The sequence below is a fragment of the Mustela erminea genome, chromosome 7 (genome assembly GCF_009829155.1).
Source record: "Mustela erminea isolate mMusErm1 chromosome 7, mMusErm1.Pri, whole genome shotgun sequence".
NCBI classification, from domain to species: Eukaryota; Metazoa; Chordata; class Mammalia; order Carnivora; family Mustelidae; genus Mustela; species Mustela erminea.
In genome coordinates this window covers 31,168,846-31,186,525 of record NC_045620.1, presented here as the reverse complement: position 1 = coordinate 31,186,525, position 17,680 = coordinate 31,168,846, and the positions used below count along the sequence as shown (strand labels likewise).

At 38.3% G+C, this 17,680-nt stretch overlaps 1 protein-coding gene across 3 annotated transcripts in view; it reads left to right on the top strand.

The window, feature by feature from the left end:
- Nucleotides 1-15,099, top strand: part of GPCPD1 (glycerophosphocholine phosphodiesterase 1) — a 53,183-nt gene extending 38,084 nt beyond the window's left edge. Inside the window, exons 15-21 of one of the 3 annotated variants that reach the window (XM_032351362.1) lie at nucleotides 277-338; nucleotides 2,634-2,699; nucleotides 4,450-4,586; nucleotides 5,085-5,220; nucleotides 5,751-5,911; nucleotides 10,391-10,462; nucleotides 11,681-11,788. In XM_032351362.1, coding sequence (XP_032207253.1) covers nucleotides 277-338; nucleotides 2,634-2,699; nucleotides 4,450-4,586; nucleotides 5,085-5,220; nucleotides 5,751-5,911; nucleotides 10,391-10,415 — 587 coding nt within the window. In that variant the 3' untranslated portion in view covers nucleotides 10,416-10,462; nucleotides 11,681-11,788. Of the gene's footprint in view, nucleotides 1-276; nucleotides 339-2,633; nucleotides 2,700-4,449; nucleotides 4,587-5,084; nucleotides 5,221-5,750; nucleotides 5,912-10,390; nucleotides 10,463-11,680 lie in introns of all 3 variants that reach the window. The other 2 variants (XM_032351360.1, XM_032351361.1) reach the window with 2 other exon arrangements.
- Nucleotides 15,100-17,680: the final 2,581 nt, after the last annotated feature.

The following is a 17,680-nucleotide window of genomic DNA, read 5'->3' as shown; positions in this document are numbered from 1 at the left end:
TGGTGACTACTTTGTAAAAAGTAGTATTACAGTGTCTGTAAGAAAGTACTCAACTGTTGGGGCCTCAAACTTCGTGTTTCTATGAAATGTGGTAAACTAGTTTTCATAAAGGATGCTTATTTCCTTCAAAAATACTGCATATGAAGGAATTTCATAATTACCTTTACATCTCTCTCTCTCTCTTTTTTTTTTTTTTTTTTGTCCTGAGAGTTTAGGATAAGATCTTAGTGATAAAATATATCCTATCTACTGAGTTTTTATAATTTTCATTTTCAGAATCTGTGGTTGAGGAAGAAAATTCTTTTTCTGAAAATCAGCCGTTTCCTTCTCTTAAGATGGTAAGTTCCTTAGGGAAACTAGCAAAGGCTGTCTCATTAATTCTGTTGTAACCGAATCAGTTATTTTGGTCTCTTAGATGGGCACTAAAAAGACTGTGTCAAAGATAGCATTTATATAAACTTGTCATTAATTCTTTTTAGAGAAGATATATTTTTGTATGGTGTATGTATGCTACTTTTTTTTAAGAGTAATTTCTCTGCCCAAATGAATAAAAATCCCCATCTCAATGGGTTAATTTGATAAGAATGGGAAATTCACATATTTCTGTATATAAACAAGAAATAGAGGGCACAGAAGAAGGGGTGGGAGGGACTGGTGATGGTAAGAGAGCATTTTTACAATATTTATTTATTTATTTTATTATTATTTTTTTTAAGATTTTATTTATTTATTTGAGAGAGAGACAGTGAGAGAGAGCATGAGTGAGGAGAAGGTCAGAGAGAGAATTAGACTCCCCGTGGAGCTGGGAGCCCGATGCGGGACTCGATCCCGGGACCCCGGGATCATGACCTGAGCCGAAGGCAGTCCAACCAGCTGAGCCACCCAGGCGTCCCATTTTTACAATATTTAAAACTGTCCCTTGGGCACCTGGCTGGCTCAATCAGAGGAGCATGTGATTTCTTGATTTTGGGATTGTGAGTTCGAGCCCCATTTGGGTGGTGTAGAGCTTAATTAAATAAAAACTTGGAAAACAAACAAACTGTTCCTTAGCTTTTAGAGAGAAATGAGATTCTCCAGCCAAAGAAAATAACTACCCTCGTTACTCAAAATGAGACACAAATTTCAAGAATTCACTTGAAAAAGTATAACAAATACTAGTACAAAGATTTTAAAACAAGACACAATTCATACAGGAATCCCTTGACCAGTATCAGGCAAGTCCCTGTGAATGCCAGGCTCTCCTTGCTCATGCTGGGTCTGCTTTCTTTCCTACTGGCTCCATCTCTAACTTTTTTTCTTCTCCATTGCCTTTTTCTGGTGATGTCAGGTACACTAGATGTCTTAGGCAACAGTTCATCATGATTATTTACACAACAGAAAAGAAGCTATAAGAGAGCTCGTAAAACATGATTGGAATAATTTTCCAGATTTTTATGATGCCCAGCCAAGTAACGTCATTCCTTCTGGTTCAAAAATCTGAAATCATTTGGTTCTGAAAAATCTCATGATTCCTAGACTTGTGATTAAAAACAACTTTTAAAAAAATTGTGTATTGGGGAGCCTGGGTGGCTCAGTGGGTTAAAGCATCTGCCTTCGGCTCTGGTCATGATCCCAGGGTCCTGGGATCAAGCCGCACATTGGGCTCTGCTCGGCGGGGAGCCTGCTTCCCCCTCTCAGCCCGCCTCTCTACCTGCTTGTGATCTGTGTGGGTCAAATAAATAAACAAAATCTTTAAAAAAAAAAAAAGTGTATTAACGGTTTAACATTTACTTAGCCAAATACCTTAAACACACTTTTGTTCATGTACTTTGGCACTGTCACTATAATTTAATCACAGAAATTTTAAAACCAAAAAGACCAAATAAAATCTGTTTATTTTTAAGAGAGGTAAAGAGAGTGCTCAAGGCGGGTTGGGGGAGGAAGGGCAGAGGGAGGAAGAGAATCTTAAGCAGGCTCAGGCTCAGCATAGAGCCCTACTCAGGGCTCGATTTCACAACCTTAAGGTCTTGATCCGAGCTGAAATCAGGAGTCAGATGCTTAACAGACTGAGCCACCTGAGTGCCCCTAAAAGTCTCGATTTAAAGGAGAATCTTAGTAAATTTGATGTTTAGCACTCCCAACACTAACATACACTATTGTCCTTATTTTTCTAATGTTGCATTAGTCCAGTAAAAACGTGATAGGTACATTAAATAAAATAAGGCTAAAGGTATCAGAGAAGAAAGTCAAAAAGCTCCACATGAAATTGAGTACACAGTTTTAGGTGCTGTACTTTCCACGCAGTGGGTTGGTGTAGACCCCAGAGCTATGCTGGTGGAAGCATTTGAGGTGAAAGATACACCTTTTGATGGTAGTGCATCTGCCATCGCTGACACTGCCCGAAATTGCTGCTTTTGTTGTTTAATTTCTGTCGACTTTCTTATTTGACTTAATCATCAACCAGGTTGTCCGTTTGGGTATGAGAAAAGATAGTGGTTTCTGCTGAAGGCACAAAACATTTTATCCATACTTAGTGATATGTTTTACTATAGGTAGCATTTTGTAATAATTCTCTTTTCCTTTTTTTTCTTCTCTTATTCTGTTCATCTCACCAAAAACAAAACAAAATTCACCTCCAACAAACAAAACTCTAGGTTTTAGAGTCTTTGCCAGAAGATGTAGGGTTTAACATAGAAATAAAATGGATCTGCCAACAGAGGGTAAGTAATCCTTGAAGTAATGCCTTCTTCCTCTCTCCCCCTCATTTCTTTAAATACATTTATTCCCATCTCCTTGTTTTAATGGAAAAGTAAAGCTGAAATCTTACTGTGGCTTCTCCCAACATTATTGGACCTTTTCAGTAAAGCATCCTTTATCCTTATACTATATATGAGTACTTAAAAGTAATGATGAATGTATCATAGTGTAAATTTCAGTTTACATGTGTCTTGTGTGAACATTAATATGGATTATTCTGAATACACTTATAAAATGAATGTGAAAACTGGGCTGTTAACTTTATAACTGATTAGTTTTTGTTTTCTTATTCTCCATCTAAATATATATTTTAAATAATTCCCTAAGCAGTGTCCTGTTAGGTGGCAGTAGTAGATAGTAATAGTTAACCAAGAAAAGAAATTTCCGTAGGTGTGTTGTAAATCATTCCCAGATTTAGTCATTTTTTTGTTCAAAAGTTTATATTGAAAGTGAGGCATTTTGTGGGTGCTGGGTTCAAGTTGTGAACAAATAATAAACCTTACCTTCTTGGAACTTACAGTCTAGTTGAAAAAAACAATTAACTATTGAATATACCAATGGGGATATGTATAAATGGTTGGGATGCATGGGAAGAGGGTTCTTGGGCCTGGGGGTTGCTGAAAGGGTTTAATTCAGGTGTGACTAGGCAGTCAGAGCAATATCCTGGATTTCCTTTGTCAGAATACTCTATAACTGCCCTCAAACCTTGCCTTCTAAGTAGCTGTTTATGATAACCTGGTCCCAGTTAACATTGTAAGTGATTTTTCTTAATAGGTGATTTTTAGTTTTCTGAGCTTTTAGGATTATTTTAATGACTGGTATATAAAACATCTAATATTTGAATATCAGCAGGGCTCTTAGTGTCTTAGCTGTATTTAGAGAATATTTTTATTATTTGTTAAGGGTACTTCATATGACTTTAAGAGCCAAAGAATGAAGCTTTTAATTTAGTGATTAGTAATTACCTGGATTTTGTTGTTGTGGGGGGCACCTGGGAGGCTCAGTTGGTTGAGCATCCAACTCTTGATCTCAACTCGGATCTTGATCTCTGGGCCATGACTATAAGCCTTTTCTGGGCTCCACACTGGGTATGAAGCCTACTTTAAAAAAAAAAAAAGTTACCTGGGTTTTTTGGTAATGAATTAGCAAATTAAGTCCTTTTGTCTTACAGTTCATGAAGATTATATAAATATTATATTTTTTAAAAAGATGTTATTTATTTATTTGAGATAGAGTATGAACATGGGTGGGGATAGTTTGGGAGAAGCAGACTCCCCGCTGAGCAGAGAGCCTGATGCAGGGCTCCATCCTAGCACCCTGAGATCATGACCTGAGCCAAAGTCAGACATTTAACCGACTGAGCCATCCAGGCACCCCATATAAAAATATTTTAAATATTTTTAATATTAATTTATTCTAATATTTTATTAGAGTGCAGAGTTCCAGAGTTTTAGCTTTTATTTTGTTAACTTTATTAAAGCAAAAGTTTATTGATGGTATAATCACTTTGTATATGTGTCTTTACCTGAATTACGACAGCTGCACAATCACTAAGTAGCTGTGTGGTCTTGGGCAAGTTATTTAATCTTCTTAGGCCTTTGATTTCCACAGGTAAAATAAGAGTTAGATTAGGTGATCTCAAGATTTTTTTCTGGCACTATGATTCTAGGGTATCTAATGACTTTTGTTTTCCTATTTATTTCTTCTACATAGGATGGAGTGTGGGATGGTAACTTATCAACGTATTTTGACATGAATCTGTTTTTGGATATAATTTTGAAAACTGTCTTAGAAAATTCTGGGAAGAGGAGAATAGTGTTTTCTTCATTTGATGCAGATATTTGCACAATGTGAGTAATAATTCAGTTTTTTCACCCTTAGATAGTAGCTGGGATTTAGGGGACAAAGATTGTGGTTGAAGGTAGGAAGGTTGCCCAGACTTCACCCTTGACTTGACCTCTTAGGTTACATATGTTTTCACATCCCTTTAGGTACAGGATGCCCTCCCAACTCCTCCAATGAACTCTACACCCACTGGATCCTAGTACCTCACACCCTGTGTTTCATTTTATAGGCATGTAACATCTTCCTTATGAACTCATAAGCCTTCAAAGGCTTTCTTATTGCCCATTCTGAGAATCTTTCAACTCTTGTATAGAATGATTTAAAATCTTTCTTTCTGATTGACAGGTGTAATACATGTTAATGGTGATTATATCTCAATAATGGGATTATGCTCTTTTGGGGGAGGTGGTTTCTTTATATTTTTAGAGCTTCCTAAAATTCTAAAACAATATATTAGAATTATCTCTCTGATGAGAAAAGTATTTTTAAATTGTCTTTTTTAGGGTTCGGCAGAAGCAGAACAAATACCCCATATTATTTCTGACTCAAGGAAAATCTGATATTTACCCTGAACTCATGGACCTCAGATCTCGGACAACCCCCATTGCAATGAGCTTTGCACAATTTGAAAACCTCCTAGTAAGTTATGCTTGCTTTTTTTTTTTCTTTTACTTTTTTTTTTTTTAAAGAAATGTCTGAGAGCAGTAGTAAATATGTTTTCATGTTATTTTACACATCTAATTGGTTAGTTTTGACACTCTTATAACAAGCTGATAGCTCTACTTAAATAAGGATATTAGATCTCAGACTGAAAAGCAGTTAAATGAGCAACAAAATATTTTCTTGCTGGCCTAGGTCAAGTAAATTTTTATAGGTTTTTTTTTCTTTCAGTCTTTTTTTTTTTTTTAAGGTTAGTTCGGTTGACATTTAATATTGGGTTTTGGTGAGTTTTTGTAGATTTCTGAGTGTATTTTATGAATCATCTAAAATGGCTGGACTGAAAAAATATGTTAGAAGTTTTTCTTCCAATTTATTTTCTGAAATTTAAAGTTATAACTTTTTTTTCTCTACTCACTCTACTTTGGGGAACACTGATGTAGATTATGACCATTTAGCATTTGCAGTTAGTAAGTTATTTTTTCATGAGTAACTAATTTTTCTTCTTTTAGGGGATCAATGCTCATACTGAAGACCTGCTCAGAAACCCGTCCTATATTCAAGAGGCAAAAGCTAAGGGACTAGTCATATTCTGCTGGGGTGATGATACCAATGATCCCGAAAACAGAAAGAAACTGAAGGAACTTGGAGTTAATGGTCTAATTTATGATAGGTATTTGTTTTTCATGAAAAGTTTCTATGGATTGTTAGAAAAAAAATAGTTGTTTTATAAAATTAAAAATAATATTAAACTTAGTTAAGTTAAAATTCTGTAGTTCAGCTTGAGGTTTATCTTAACATTTGTCAGTGGAATTTTTCAAACTCTGGAGTGTAGCACAGCCATGTGGGAAGCTTATTAAACATTTGGATAAGTGGGCTCTATACCAGGTGTAGTGTCATCTTGAGGGTTGGGGGGCTATCTCCCCCATACCTCTCCGCACCAACTTTCTTGGGGATCTCATCCAGTTCTGTGTCTTTTCATACCTTTATTCTTTAATTATTTTTTTTTAAACCTCCAACCTTTGTGTCTTTCCCCTGACTGCCTAAACTTTTATATCCAGCTATCAATACCTAACCTTTCTATAGACTTCCCGATTTCAATATAAATGACAACTCTGTCTTTCTGGTTTCTCATTCCAAATCCTGGGAGTCTTTTGTGGCTCTCATCTTAAACTCATACTCTAAAACCAGTCGGACAGAATCTTTCTGATTCTGTCTTCAGAATATAACCTGAATGTATGCACTCACCATATTTACTACTATCACTGTCTGCTAAGACAAGCTCATTTCTCATGTGGCTTATTGAAGTCTGTCTGCTTACCATCCACTCCTTTATCTACGCCTCCTTGCTCTCTGTTCCCAGTGCGGCAGCCAGAGGGGAGCCTGTTCTAACTGAAGTCAGATCCTGTTACTGCTTAAAACTCTCCCACAGTTCTCTTTGTCACCTAGAGTAAAATCCAAGGTCCTTTCAAGGCCCCACGTGAGCTGATTGACGTCTTTCTTCCTCCATCTCCTACCCCAACATACCCACACAAACATAAGCTCCACGAGGACAGGCTCTTTGCCTGTTTTGTTCACTTCTGTATCTCCGAAAGTTAGAACAATGTGTGACATGCTACAGTAGGGGCTCAAATATTTGTTGAACAAAAGTTTTTTCCTTTTTTAATAAGCTCCCTAGGTGTTTATGATAGAAATTTGAGAGCCACTGATCTGAGAGATTAAAAGATTTCTTAATATAAAGAAAGTTTGGGTTAGGAGGGATGTCATTTAGTCTGTTAAGGGATTAGCAGGCTTTGTAATACTTGAGCAACATCATATAAAGAATAAGTGATGAAATTCTTACAGGCCTGCTTTTAAAAATACTTTCCCTGAATTTAGTTCACTTTACTGTTTGTCCTGTGTAGTTAATATCACTTATGATAGACCCTTCCAACTAATTAAAAGAAGATAAAATTTTTACAGTAACCATTTGAAAGAAGTGCTGGCTTTAGCAAAATTTTTGAATATTTTTCTTGGAGGAAGAGGAAGGAATGATTGCAAGTATATTCAGGCAAGAAAACAGTTTGTGAGACAGATCCTTTGAAGGGCCTTACTTGGTTGGAACCAAATTGTGACATGTAATGGAGAACAGGAAGATGCTTTGCTATATTAAAGGCCCTGAAGAAAGTGAGCTCTTTCTGGCCTGGGTCAGTAAGAATAATTTCAAAGAGGAAGCCTGGATTTGGATTTTGAGAGTGGCCGTTTGCTTTGACAGGATTTGAGTTTTAGGCAGAAGCAATAATGTGACTCAGGGCAGGACTGTGTCGAAGGTGTGGAAGCCGTTGAGGAAATAGCCTAGGACGGGGCTTCTGCTACGGTCTGTTAGGGTTGTGTTTACCTGCAAAAGTTTGGGGGTTTTTTAAATGTTTTAATTAAAGAAGTGTGTGTATATGCAAGGTTTACAATAAAAACCAGCAGTTCCCTATGCCTATCCCTTTCATTGTTTTTAGCTGAGTTCTTGTGCCTGAATGTTTTTTACTGAGAGAGAGAGAGTGCGCATCACATGCAGGCACGGAGTTGGGGGGCATAGGGAGAGGAAGTCTTAAGCAAACTCTTGTCCAGTGTGTGGAACCTGTCTCATGACCCGAGGTTATGACCTAAGCCAAAATCACGCTTAACCAAATGAGCCACCCAAGTGCCCCACCCTAATGTGTTTTTTTTTTAGCTGTTTCTTTTGGCACATAATGTGGTTATGCTATTATTTTTCTTATTGTCAAATCTAGACATAACAGGGAGGGTTTTGAACGATTCATGATTTTGGAGCCTTTGATCTCTTTTACGTTGGGGAAATTGTTGATGAGAGTGGGTGTTTTAGTTGATCAAAACTGATTTTTTCTCTTCTTCCCAAAGGCAGTAACATAAAGATTTTACATTTAATCATGGTTTTATGGTACATTATGTTTTGATGCTGATATTTGGAATTTTTGCATTTGTGATAAAGAGTAAGATGACCTTTAAATTTACCTTTCTCAACTGGTTGTTGTCTCATTTTGGTACGGGGAAAATACTGCCTCAGTAATTAGGCAGTGTTTCCTCTTTTTATTAAAAAAATTACTGTGCTCAAATGATTAAAAAATAAATCCAGTAGCAAACACCCCCGTTTAAAGTAAAGAATGTTATCATTAGATTTGAGGTCTCCCATATACCTCTCCCTAATCCAATTCCTTATCTCCTCCCTCAGATAAAACTGCTTATCAGATTATTATTCTCTTTGTAAAAACTTTAAATTCTGTTTCTATGACTAAATAATATACTATCTTTAAACTTTATTCGTACTTTATTCTCACTTGTGGTAATATTCTTAAAATTAATCTATTTGTTGTATATACCTATAATTTGTTCATCTTTGTGGTTATATAATACTCATGGCTATGTCTCTATTACAATTTATTCTGTATGAGAACATTTAGGGAGTTGCCAGGTTTTTGCTTTTGCAGTGTTTGCTGTAAACATTGTTGAACCAGGCCTTCTAGAAAACGTGTAGAGTTTCTCCAGGCCAATGACTTTCAAACCTTCTTGACCCAACCCAGCTAGAAATGCATTCTACATTATGACAAGGTGCACACATTGATAGGTATATCTACAAGTAAGTACCTGAAACAGAATTTAAAAAATAATGGCCCTCGGACATTTTCTGTTTGTATGTGTACTTTTGAAATGCTAGTCCATTTTGCCACTGGCCTTCATGTTTTTAAATGCTAGTCTTAACTTTCAAAGTTGTTTTGCAACCAACCCATTCCATTGTAAGGTGTCTGCGGGTCATGTATTGGAAGAGTATGTAAGGATTATGGTCCTGTGGAGTGGATGGTTCTGTATCCCTTGGTTCTGTACCCATTGTAGCCTGCTACCAGTTCTCAGGAGGAGGCCAGTGCATAACAAACTGTCTACCTGACAGTTTATTATCATCAACACATGGTTAAGCCATGTGTAAGTAGGATTCTGAATCAGGCCTGGTAGGGCGCTCTGTCCTTAGGGTACAATGCTGGTCCAGTGGCATTGGCCCTCTTGGAGTGATGGTAGTCCCCCACACGCCTTCCTTTTTACTCAGACTGCTCCTAGACTCACTGACTTCTTTGGGTACTGCTGTCATCCTGAGTGAAGACTGCTCCCCGACTGCTCCTGTGTCAAAGCTCCCATCAACTGTAGTCCTGATCTTTCCCCTTTCCTGTCATTTTTATGGAACACATCCTTTAGTATTTTCTTGAGAAAGGAAGACATGGAAGTAAATGTTTGGTCTTATGTGCCTGGAAGTATTGTGGCTGGGCATAAAATTTCGTGTCAGGAATAATTTTCTTTTAGAATTTTAAAAGCATTTCTCTGTCACATTCACAGTTTCGGTGTTACTATTGAGGAGTGTGAACTATGTTGACTTGTTCCTGCACATGTGATTTCTTTGTTTCCTATCTGGAAGCTTACAGAGTCTTCTTTTTGTCACTAGTGTTATAAAATTTCATAGAGATGGATCTTGGTGTGGGTCTCCTTCCAACCCTTGTGCTGGGCACGCAGCAGCCCATTTAATCTGTTGATATGTGTCTTTGAAGACACAGAGATTTTGTGAATTATCCTTTGATTTTTGTCTCTTCTGTTTTTCTGGGTTCTCCCTCTCTCCCGCTCGTTATAGAAATCCTTTAGTTTACATACTATTCACTCTTGGACCAGACTTCTAATTCTTATGTTTTCTATTTCCTATCTTTGTCTTTTTGCTCTACTTGGAAAGATTTTGCCAACCTTATCATCCACCATTCTATTGCGTTTTTTCTGTCTTCAATTTTAAGAACTGTCTTTTTTCTCTGAATGCTTTTTTCTTCTACATATAACATCCTGTTTTGGTTCAGTGAACTATTTCTGTGAAGGCATCAAGGACTTCTTTTGTATCTTTGGAATTTTTTTCTCTTTAACTCACTATCTTACATGTTAGAAGCTTTCCTCGGTTGTTGGGAAATCCTTGGTTCCTTCTCATGGTAAGAAACTGGGATCTAAATACTTGTTGGAGGCTCCTGAATGTGTGAATGGGGCTTGTTAACTTGGAGTTCACTGAGGGGTGATCTGGGTGGCCTGTTTGGTCATAGTTCTGCTGTCAGTAGATTTAGAACTTTACTTTTTGGCTGACCAGATTCCTCACAGAAGAGTCTATATAAACTACCTAGAGGACCCAGATCTGGCTCCCAGGGTTCTTGGGATTCAGGTAAGGGAAGAGAGCTGGGGAAGGGAGGGCATGTCTCTGAATTTTGCATGTGTTATATGTATGGACTGTCTCTAATTCCCCTGGTGCTGGTGGCTTTTGTAAAACGCCCAAACCCTCACCTGGTCTTCTAGTCCTCCATTCCAAGAGGTTTTCTGTTAAGTTCTCGAAATCAAATCAACCTAAGTGGGGGAGCGGGGTGCCAGGCAGCCTTCATGGCAGGAAGTTAGAAGGAAGGGAGATGCTTAATGCTGCTCAAGAGCCTTTACTCATCCTCCCTGTTTTAGTTGCCACCCCCCTCTTTCCCCAGTTCTAGGGGAATCTGGTGCTGCTTTTAACTCAGCCTTTTCATGTTTTCCACTACTGGCTTGTGATTTGGCCTTTTATGTTCTGCTAACTGAAACACTTTGTTATTACTTATGCATCTGTTTTCCAGCTTCCAAAATTTTGTTGCTGTATGTCTCTTTTTTTTCCCCCCCATACGCATGGATTCTTTTTAAATCCTTTTATTTTCTTTTTAATGGGATATACAGAGAATGCATAGTTGCTTCTGATTTTGGTCTGATATCTTGACCCAGAGGTCACTTCTCACTCTCTTAGAAATTCTTTCCTACTATGATGTCACAACGACCTCTGTTGTAGCATGAGTTGCCTGGCCCTCACATTTAGGCCTGAAAGGCCATCCTCTCTCTGCTGATGGGCAGTGCAGTGCTGCCGTTGTCACATGGGACTTTTTCTGGCCTTTCAACTAGAGGTACCTTGGCCTAGGCTGCACAACTTTAGGACAGTTCTCACAGTCCAGATCTTCAGTGCTTTGAAGTCACACCTGGGTATGAATTCCAACCCTGCCTCTTAATAGCTTCCCATCAGTAAAATGCGGCATTGCCGGGTGCTTGGCTTGGAGAGAAGATACCTGACGAATCAATCACTAGTAAACTACAGGTTTATTCATTTTCTGATTCAGTTGCTTTGTAATCCGTTCTTTTTCATTATGGGCACAAAAGGAAATGCTGCTATTCTTTGTTGTTGGAAAGATGGAAGAGAAGTTATTTTTAAACTGAACCTGATAACTTTCATCTTTTAAAAGGGAGGTGGGCTCTTACACAATGGATATTCCAGGCATTCTGTAATCAGATTGCCCTGAAAAGGTTAAGGCAGACGGATCTTAAGTAAACCATAAAATTATACTATTTTTTGTGTTTTGTGTTTGTTTCATCATAGGATATATGATTGGATGCCTGAACAGCCAAATATATTCCAAGTGGAGCAGTTGGAACGCCTGAAGCAAGAATTGCCAGAGCTTAAGAGCTGTTTGTGTCCCACTGTTAGCCGCTTTGTTCCCTCATCTCTGTGTGGGGAGCCTGATATTCATGTGGATGCCAACGGCATCGATAATGTTGAGAGTGCTTAGTTCTTATTGGACAGAGGCCATTTGGGGGCATGCACCACTGTTCTGGGTATTCCCTTTTCATCGTCGAGCATCGTCTTATCTACGCCTTCTAGGTTTCTCAGTCCACTGAAGCAATAATGAAGTATTTTACTCTTTCCACTACACTTCTTGCTCGAATTTCAAGTATGCTATTTAAATCACTTGGCCAGGTATAATTACCAGTCAGTCTCTTTCCAATGAGAAAATTTATTGGTTGGCAAACATATTAAACGAAATATATAAACATATAATGTTAAACAGGTGTTCATTAAAAGCATAGTGCTTTGAAATTAACTATATAAATATATTTACAGCTCTTACAGCTTTCATTTGATCAGGTCTGAAACACTTAGCACTTGGGGAACATGACTATGCATAATTATACCTGACCATGGAAAAAGAAGTACCTCAAATGCATGCATTTGCACTGGTGATTCCAACTGCACAAATCTTTGTGCCATCGATGTACATATGTATTTTTTACATGGATTGACATGCACAGACAACATTTCCATTCAGTATGAATCTTGAGGCTGCTGCCATTCTCCCACTTAACCAAACCAATGCCTGTGTAAACAGCCTGGAGGTGATCCTTGAAAACTTGTTTCATAAGTCTTTCAAAAAATTGTTTTGCATAAATGTTAAAATGCTGCAGGGTAATTTAATGTATAAAATAGTAGAAGTATGTCTACATAGTTAATAGAGTAGATCATAATGTATAAATCCTATTGAGTGCATGCTTTAGGTTTTAAGCATGAGATTGTACGCGTTTACTGTAAGTCCTTGCATCTGTGGTGCTAGGTGAGTGTGAGAAGGTGTCAAGGACTGAAAATATTTTGTTGCTAAAAAAAAAAAAAAAAAAAAAGCCTGTTTGTAGGCATTTTCAGTATGCTTATTTTAAGTGTCTCTCACTACCTATTACACACCGTTGCTTTGTGGGTTTGTTGTGTGTGTGTTGTACAGTAGTTAAATCTCCATGCAGAAAAATAAATGTCCTGAATTCTCATATTGGTATTCTTTATTGGTTAATGTATATGAGGCATGTAATTTATTTAGAAATGTAGAAGAGCCTTCTAAATGTATATGCGTGTTTTTAGGATTATACTAAGGTTTCTTTCATTACATGCTGATTGTTTTGGCATAACTGTAACTTAAGAATGAATGTTAAATAAAATATGCAGATTTATTTTCTTCCTTATAAAACAAAATTTCAAGAAGGTATTACTTTTATAGGATTGATTCTATACTATTATTATGAGAAATTGGAATTTAAGAATTGGAATCCTACCCTAAAGTGATGGTTTATTTGCATCTACTTTTTACTGCATGTTCTTCACTAGGCAACTTATTCATGCATTGACATGTTTTAGTACTAGCTGAGAACCTAAGACTTGGAATTACACATTGTATCTTTTTTTTTTTTTTAAAGCCAAACAATGCAATTGTGGTTTAGTCTTAATTGAGGACAGGCTTTGAACTCCTGTGGTGTTGGGCTATAACACCATTATTTAATGGAGAAGAGTTTAGGAAATGCAGTCTTCTGCAAGTGTTCTGTATACTTTTCTCACGTTGAACGAGATTTTCCCATGCTTTGGTGTGAGTTAGGCAGTTTTAGAAAACTACTAAAAAGGAATTCATTTTCTTTGTAGACCTTTGTACAATACAGTGACCATTACCTTATGGTAACTTGATTATCCATAGGTGTACGTTTCTGATCTTGTTTGTTTGCTCTCTTCCCTTCTGCCTTTCCATCCAGTGGCAATGCAGCTTCCATGTTGAAAACTCACAGATCATTAAAGGAAAGGAGAGGTGATGGGGAGAGGAGGGAGTTTCCTGAACAGTGTAATTTGCTGCAAAGAACTTACAAGGACTGCTTATGCCCCAGACAGAACCTCACTGCTCCCTTTCTTTCCTGTCCCTTCCCAACCTTGCAAACCAGGGTTAGCAGACAGTTAAAGCATAGCAGTAGCTCCCCATTGCTATAGGACTGAGTCTAGGCTTCCTTATCACTAACTGTTGGCCTGTACACTCTGCTCCGGCCACATTATACCCATGGTAGGCCCTGGCCATGCCGTGCTCCTACACTATGCCCTGTCTGTGGCCATGTGTCCTCTGCCTGGAAGCCCTCTCCTCCCCACAGACACTCTCTCCCTGCCACACTCCTTTCTCCTGAGCCATCAGCCTCTCTGGAGTTCTTGCTGGAAGTTATGCAGAAGGGTGTGAATCCATCTCTCCATAGCCGTATGCTCGTACCTTGATCATGCCTTGTGTCGTAGCACATTCTAAGTAGATGGCGTTGTTCGGCTCACCTACCAGGCTGCGGGCTTTTTCCAGGGCAGGGAACTCGTCTTACTCGCTATTTCCACAGTGTGTGTAGCACGGTAGAGAATAAATTTTGGAATTGTTGGGATAATATAATTTGTATCAAATGTCCTTTTGAATTAAGAGAGTTAATTATGTTTACTAAGAATGTAAACTTTGGTTTACATTTTTTGACAGTTGGAACAGTTTGTTGATGTCAATTTTAAATGTAGAGGTATAATGTTAAGATCATTTTATATTTTCTGGAAATCGAGTGCAATGTTCGATAAAATGCCGCCGTTGTTCTCTGGTGTTTTCTACTCTCTGGAATTATGTACTGTAACTGACTAGATGTAAATTTGAGGAATACAGTTCATTCCTGTGTCGGTAGTGCCTAAGGGCTACCACAGCCACCCATTACCTCACCACTCCCACCGTCCCTTGTGTTTTCGCCCCTCCAAACCCCACGCTTACACCTACCTCAGTACCGCTTTCCTTGTCTGAAATGCCTTCTCTGTCCTCCCTCTGTGTCCAGCTCAGGTGCCACCACCTCCATAAAACTTGGCTCAGCTTTCGATCAGAATCATGATGCAAACAAATGCTTATGGCCTCTCAATCTCACGACTTCATTTTGCAGCTGGGCTACTAAACCCAGGGAAGTTAACTGACTGACCAGGTTGGGACTAAAACTGGGTTTTGTGATTCCTAACCCCGTGTTCTTAAACTACGCTGCCTTCTGAATTCTTGTGGCATTTGTTAGCATGTGCTTTCTTACGGTCTTTTTATGTGCCTGTTCTATTTCCCTAAGATTGTAAGCCCCTTAAGGGCAGGGACTTCTTTGCATTTCTAGCACTGCTATCATGTTCTCTCCTTAGGTATGAACTAGACAAATAAATGGCGGTGGCAACGATCCTAGTTTCCTCACTCAGATTGTTTCACAGTCTGCATACAGTTTTGTATGGCCTGCTTGGCTATGTCGTCTGGAGTGTGTGCTCGTGTGCATGCGTGTGCATGTGTGTCTGCATGTACACTCGTGGAGTTCCCTCTGCCCCAGTTGTTTAAGGTCACAGGTTACCGTAAACCAATTTTCTGCTCCGTGCTGAATGAGGACAACTGTGGGACCCAGTGGAAGGTGAGGTCTGGTTTCTCCCGCAGGCCTGGCTGGCCCTCCCTGGGCTGATACACCTAAATCCCGCAGCTGGTGGTCTGGGAGTGCGGGATGTGCTGCCTCGGATCGGACTCAGGTGACCTGTGGGCCGGCTGTCTCATTAGCCCTGGTGGAGCATCACTGCCCTTTGTGCCTTGGCACTTCCTCTTCACAGCTGACCACATTCTGTTTCACGTTTCTACTGGTTTGGTACTCGAGGTTGGCAGTGGAGGCCTGTTAATATAGATTTGGATATAACTCACTCCTTTTGCATGTTAGGTTTGGATTGTGTATTTTGGGGGTAGGAAGCAAAACGCACATATGAAGAACATTGATTATTTTGTTGTTCCTGAGTGGAAGTCTATTCAAATATAATCTGTGAGTTTATATAGTTTGAGAAATGGATTTGAAATGTTTAAAATGCAAGAGAGGATATGATTAAGAGTGTTTTATATTTTCTTTGTGTTGGAGATAAGAGGAAGAGATAATAGGTTAAAGCAAGGCTCTTGAGCCCTTGCGGAGTGGGGTGGATGGAGGTCAGGGTAGTTGTGAAGCCTCCTTGGGGTACGGCTTTTGTAAACTCAGAGGCCAGGGTAGGAGTTGTGGAGTGTTGAGAGAATGAAGGAACCATCCCGATACTGGAGAGGATTTTTTTTTAAATGGATTTTGAAGGAAAATGAGAGAAATGTACTTTATTTTTTTTTAATTTTATTTAATTTTTTTCAGTGTTCCAAAATTCATCGCTTATGCACCGCACCCAGAGAAATGTACTTTAAAATAATGAGGAAAGTAGTATTGGTACAGGAATAATAAAAGAAATACAAAGATGAGTTTATCTAATCCTCTACTGAATTGGTCCAAGCATCCATCTTACCTGCTCAGACCAAAAACAGAAATGCGGATGGGTTAAGTGAGTTTCTGAAACTTAACTTGCACATGTGCAAAGCTAAACTAACGTAATGTCACAGGAAGAAAGCTTAAAAGTGTATAGCAAAAGTCTGTCCCATGGTTTCAAATGTGTCCCTCTGCAGCCTAGATTTCTCCTGTTAAGCTCAGATTCACACATCTAGCTCTGTGTCTGCATCTTCACTTGGAGGTTTGATGGGCACCTCACGTGTGTACCGCCAAAACGCTCTTCTTCCTTCCTGTGAAACTGTTCCCTTCCCATTTCCTCCAGTGATCCATGTCACAGTCAGTGACACTCCGGAGTATTACACTAATCACAAGTTACCAGTAAGAGAGAGCTCATGGAACTTTATTTTATGATATGTGATAGGTCAGTTGCCTGTTTCTTTTTAATTAAAAAAGAAATTGTCCATGTATTCTTTTGCTTAATAGCATAGAATCATCTTTTGTGCCAGAAAAGTCCCCTTGGGATTTTTTTGAACAGTGTTGGATTGATTTTCTAGATTAATATGTGGGAAGGATTAATGTTTTAAAAATAGGGTTTTTCCAGAACACAGAGTGTGCCTCCATTTTTTTCAGAATTTTTTACGTCTTCTAGGAAAATGAGTTCTTCCATTTACGTGTTGTATACTTTTTTCTTACGTTTAAAAGAACTAATGAGTTTTAATTCCCATTTTCTTTACATATCTTCTTCAATAATACACAGTTTTTGCTTATTGCTCTCATCTGTAGCTACTCTGCTGAATTCAGTCAAAATATTTTGTTATTTAAGTATCTGGGATTTTCTAGTTAATCATATCTGCAAGTACATTTTTCTAATTTTTAAAATAGCAGCTTTTTCTTTATCTTATTTCAGTAACTAAAAACAATTGTAGGCATCCTTGTTTCTTTACTGACTGTAATGGGAAATAGTATGATGGCTTCTGGGGTTTCTATCAAATTAAGGGAATTTCTTCTTGATTTGCTAAAGAATCTCTTCTTCGCTTCCCAACCCCTCTCTGCCCCCAAAGGGGTAGGTGTGGAATTTATTCAGTGAGTGAGTGAGGAGTTAGAAAACAATCATAGCTTTTCACTTAATCTGTTAATTTTTCATGAAGTGAATGATGCTGATATGTTTTCTAATGTTGCATTACCCTTCAATAATTGGTATAAAACCTATTGTTCTTTTGACAGTGGTTGGCTGATTCATTTAGGATTTATTTATATTCATAAACGAGATTGACTTAGTTTTCTTCTGCTGTTCATGTCTAGTTTTAGAGACCATCGGGATCGCTTTATAAAGTCACTTGAGTTAGCCTTTCAGGTTTTTCTGTCATGTGGAACAGTGTGTATAATGTTAGTATCCTTTGTTGATGGTTTGATAAGCACTGCTATAAAACTGCATATTTTCAAGTATTTCTTTTCAGCCCTCACAGTTTCTTCTTTAGTCATAGCCTGT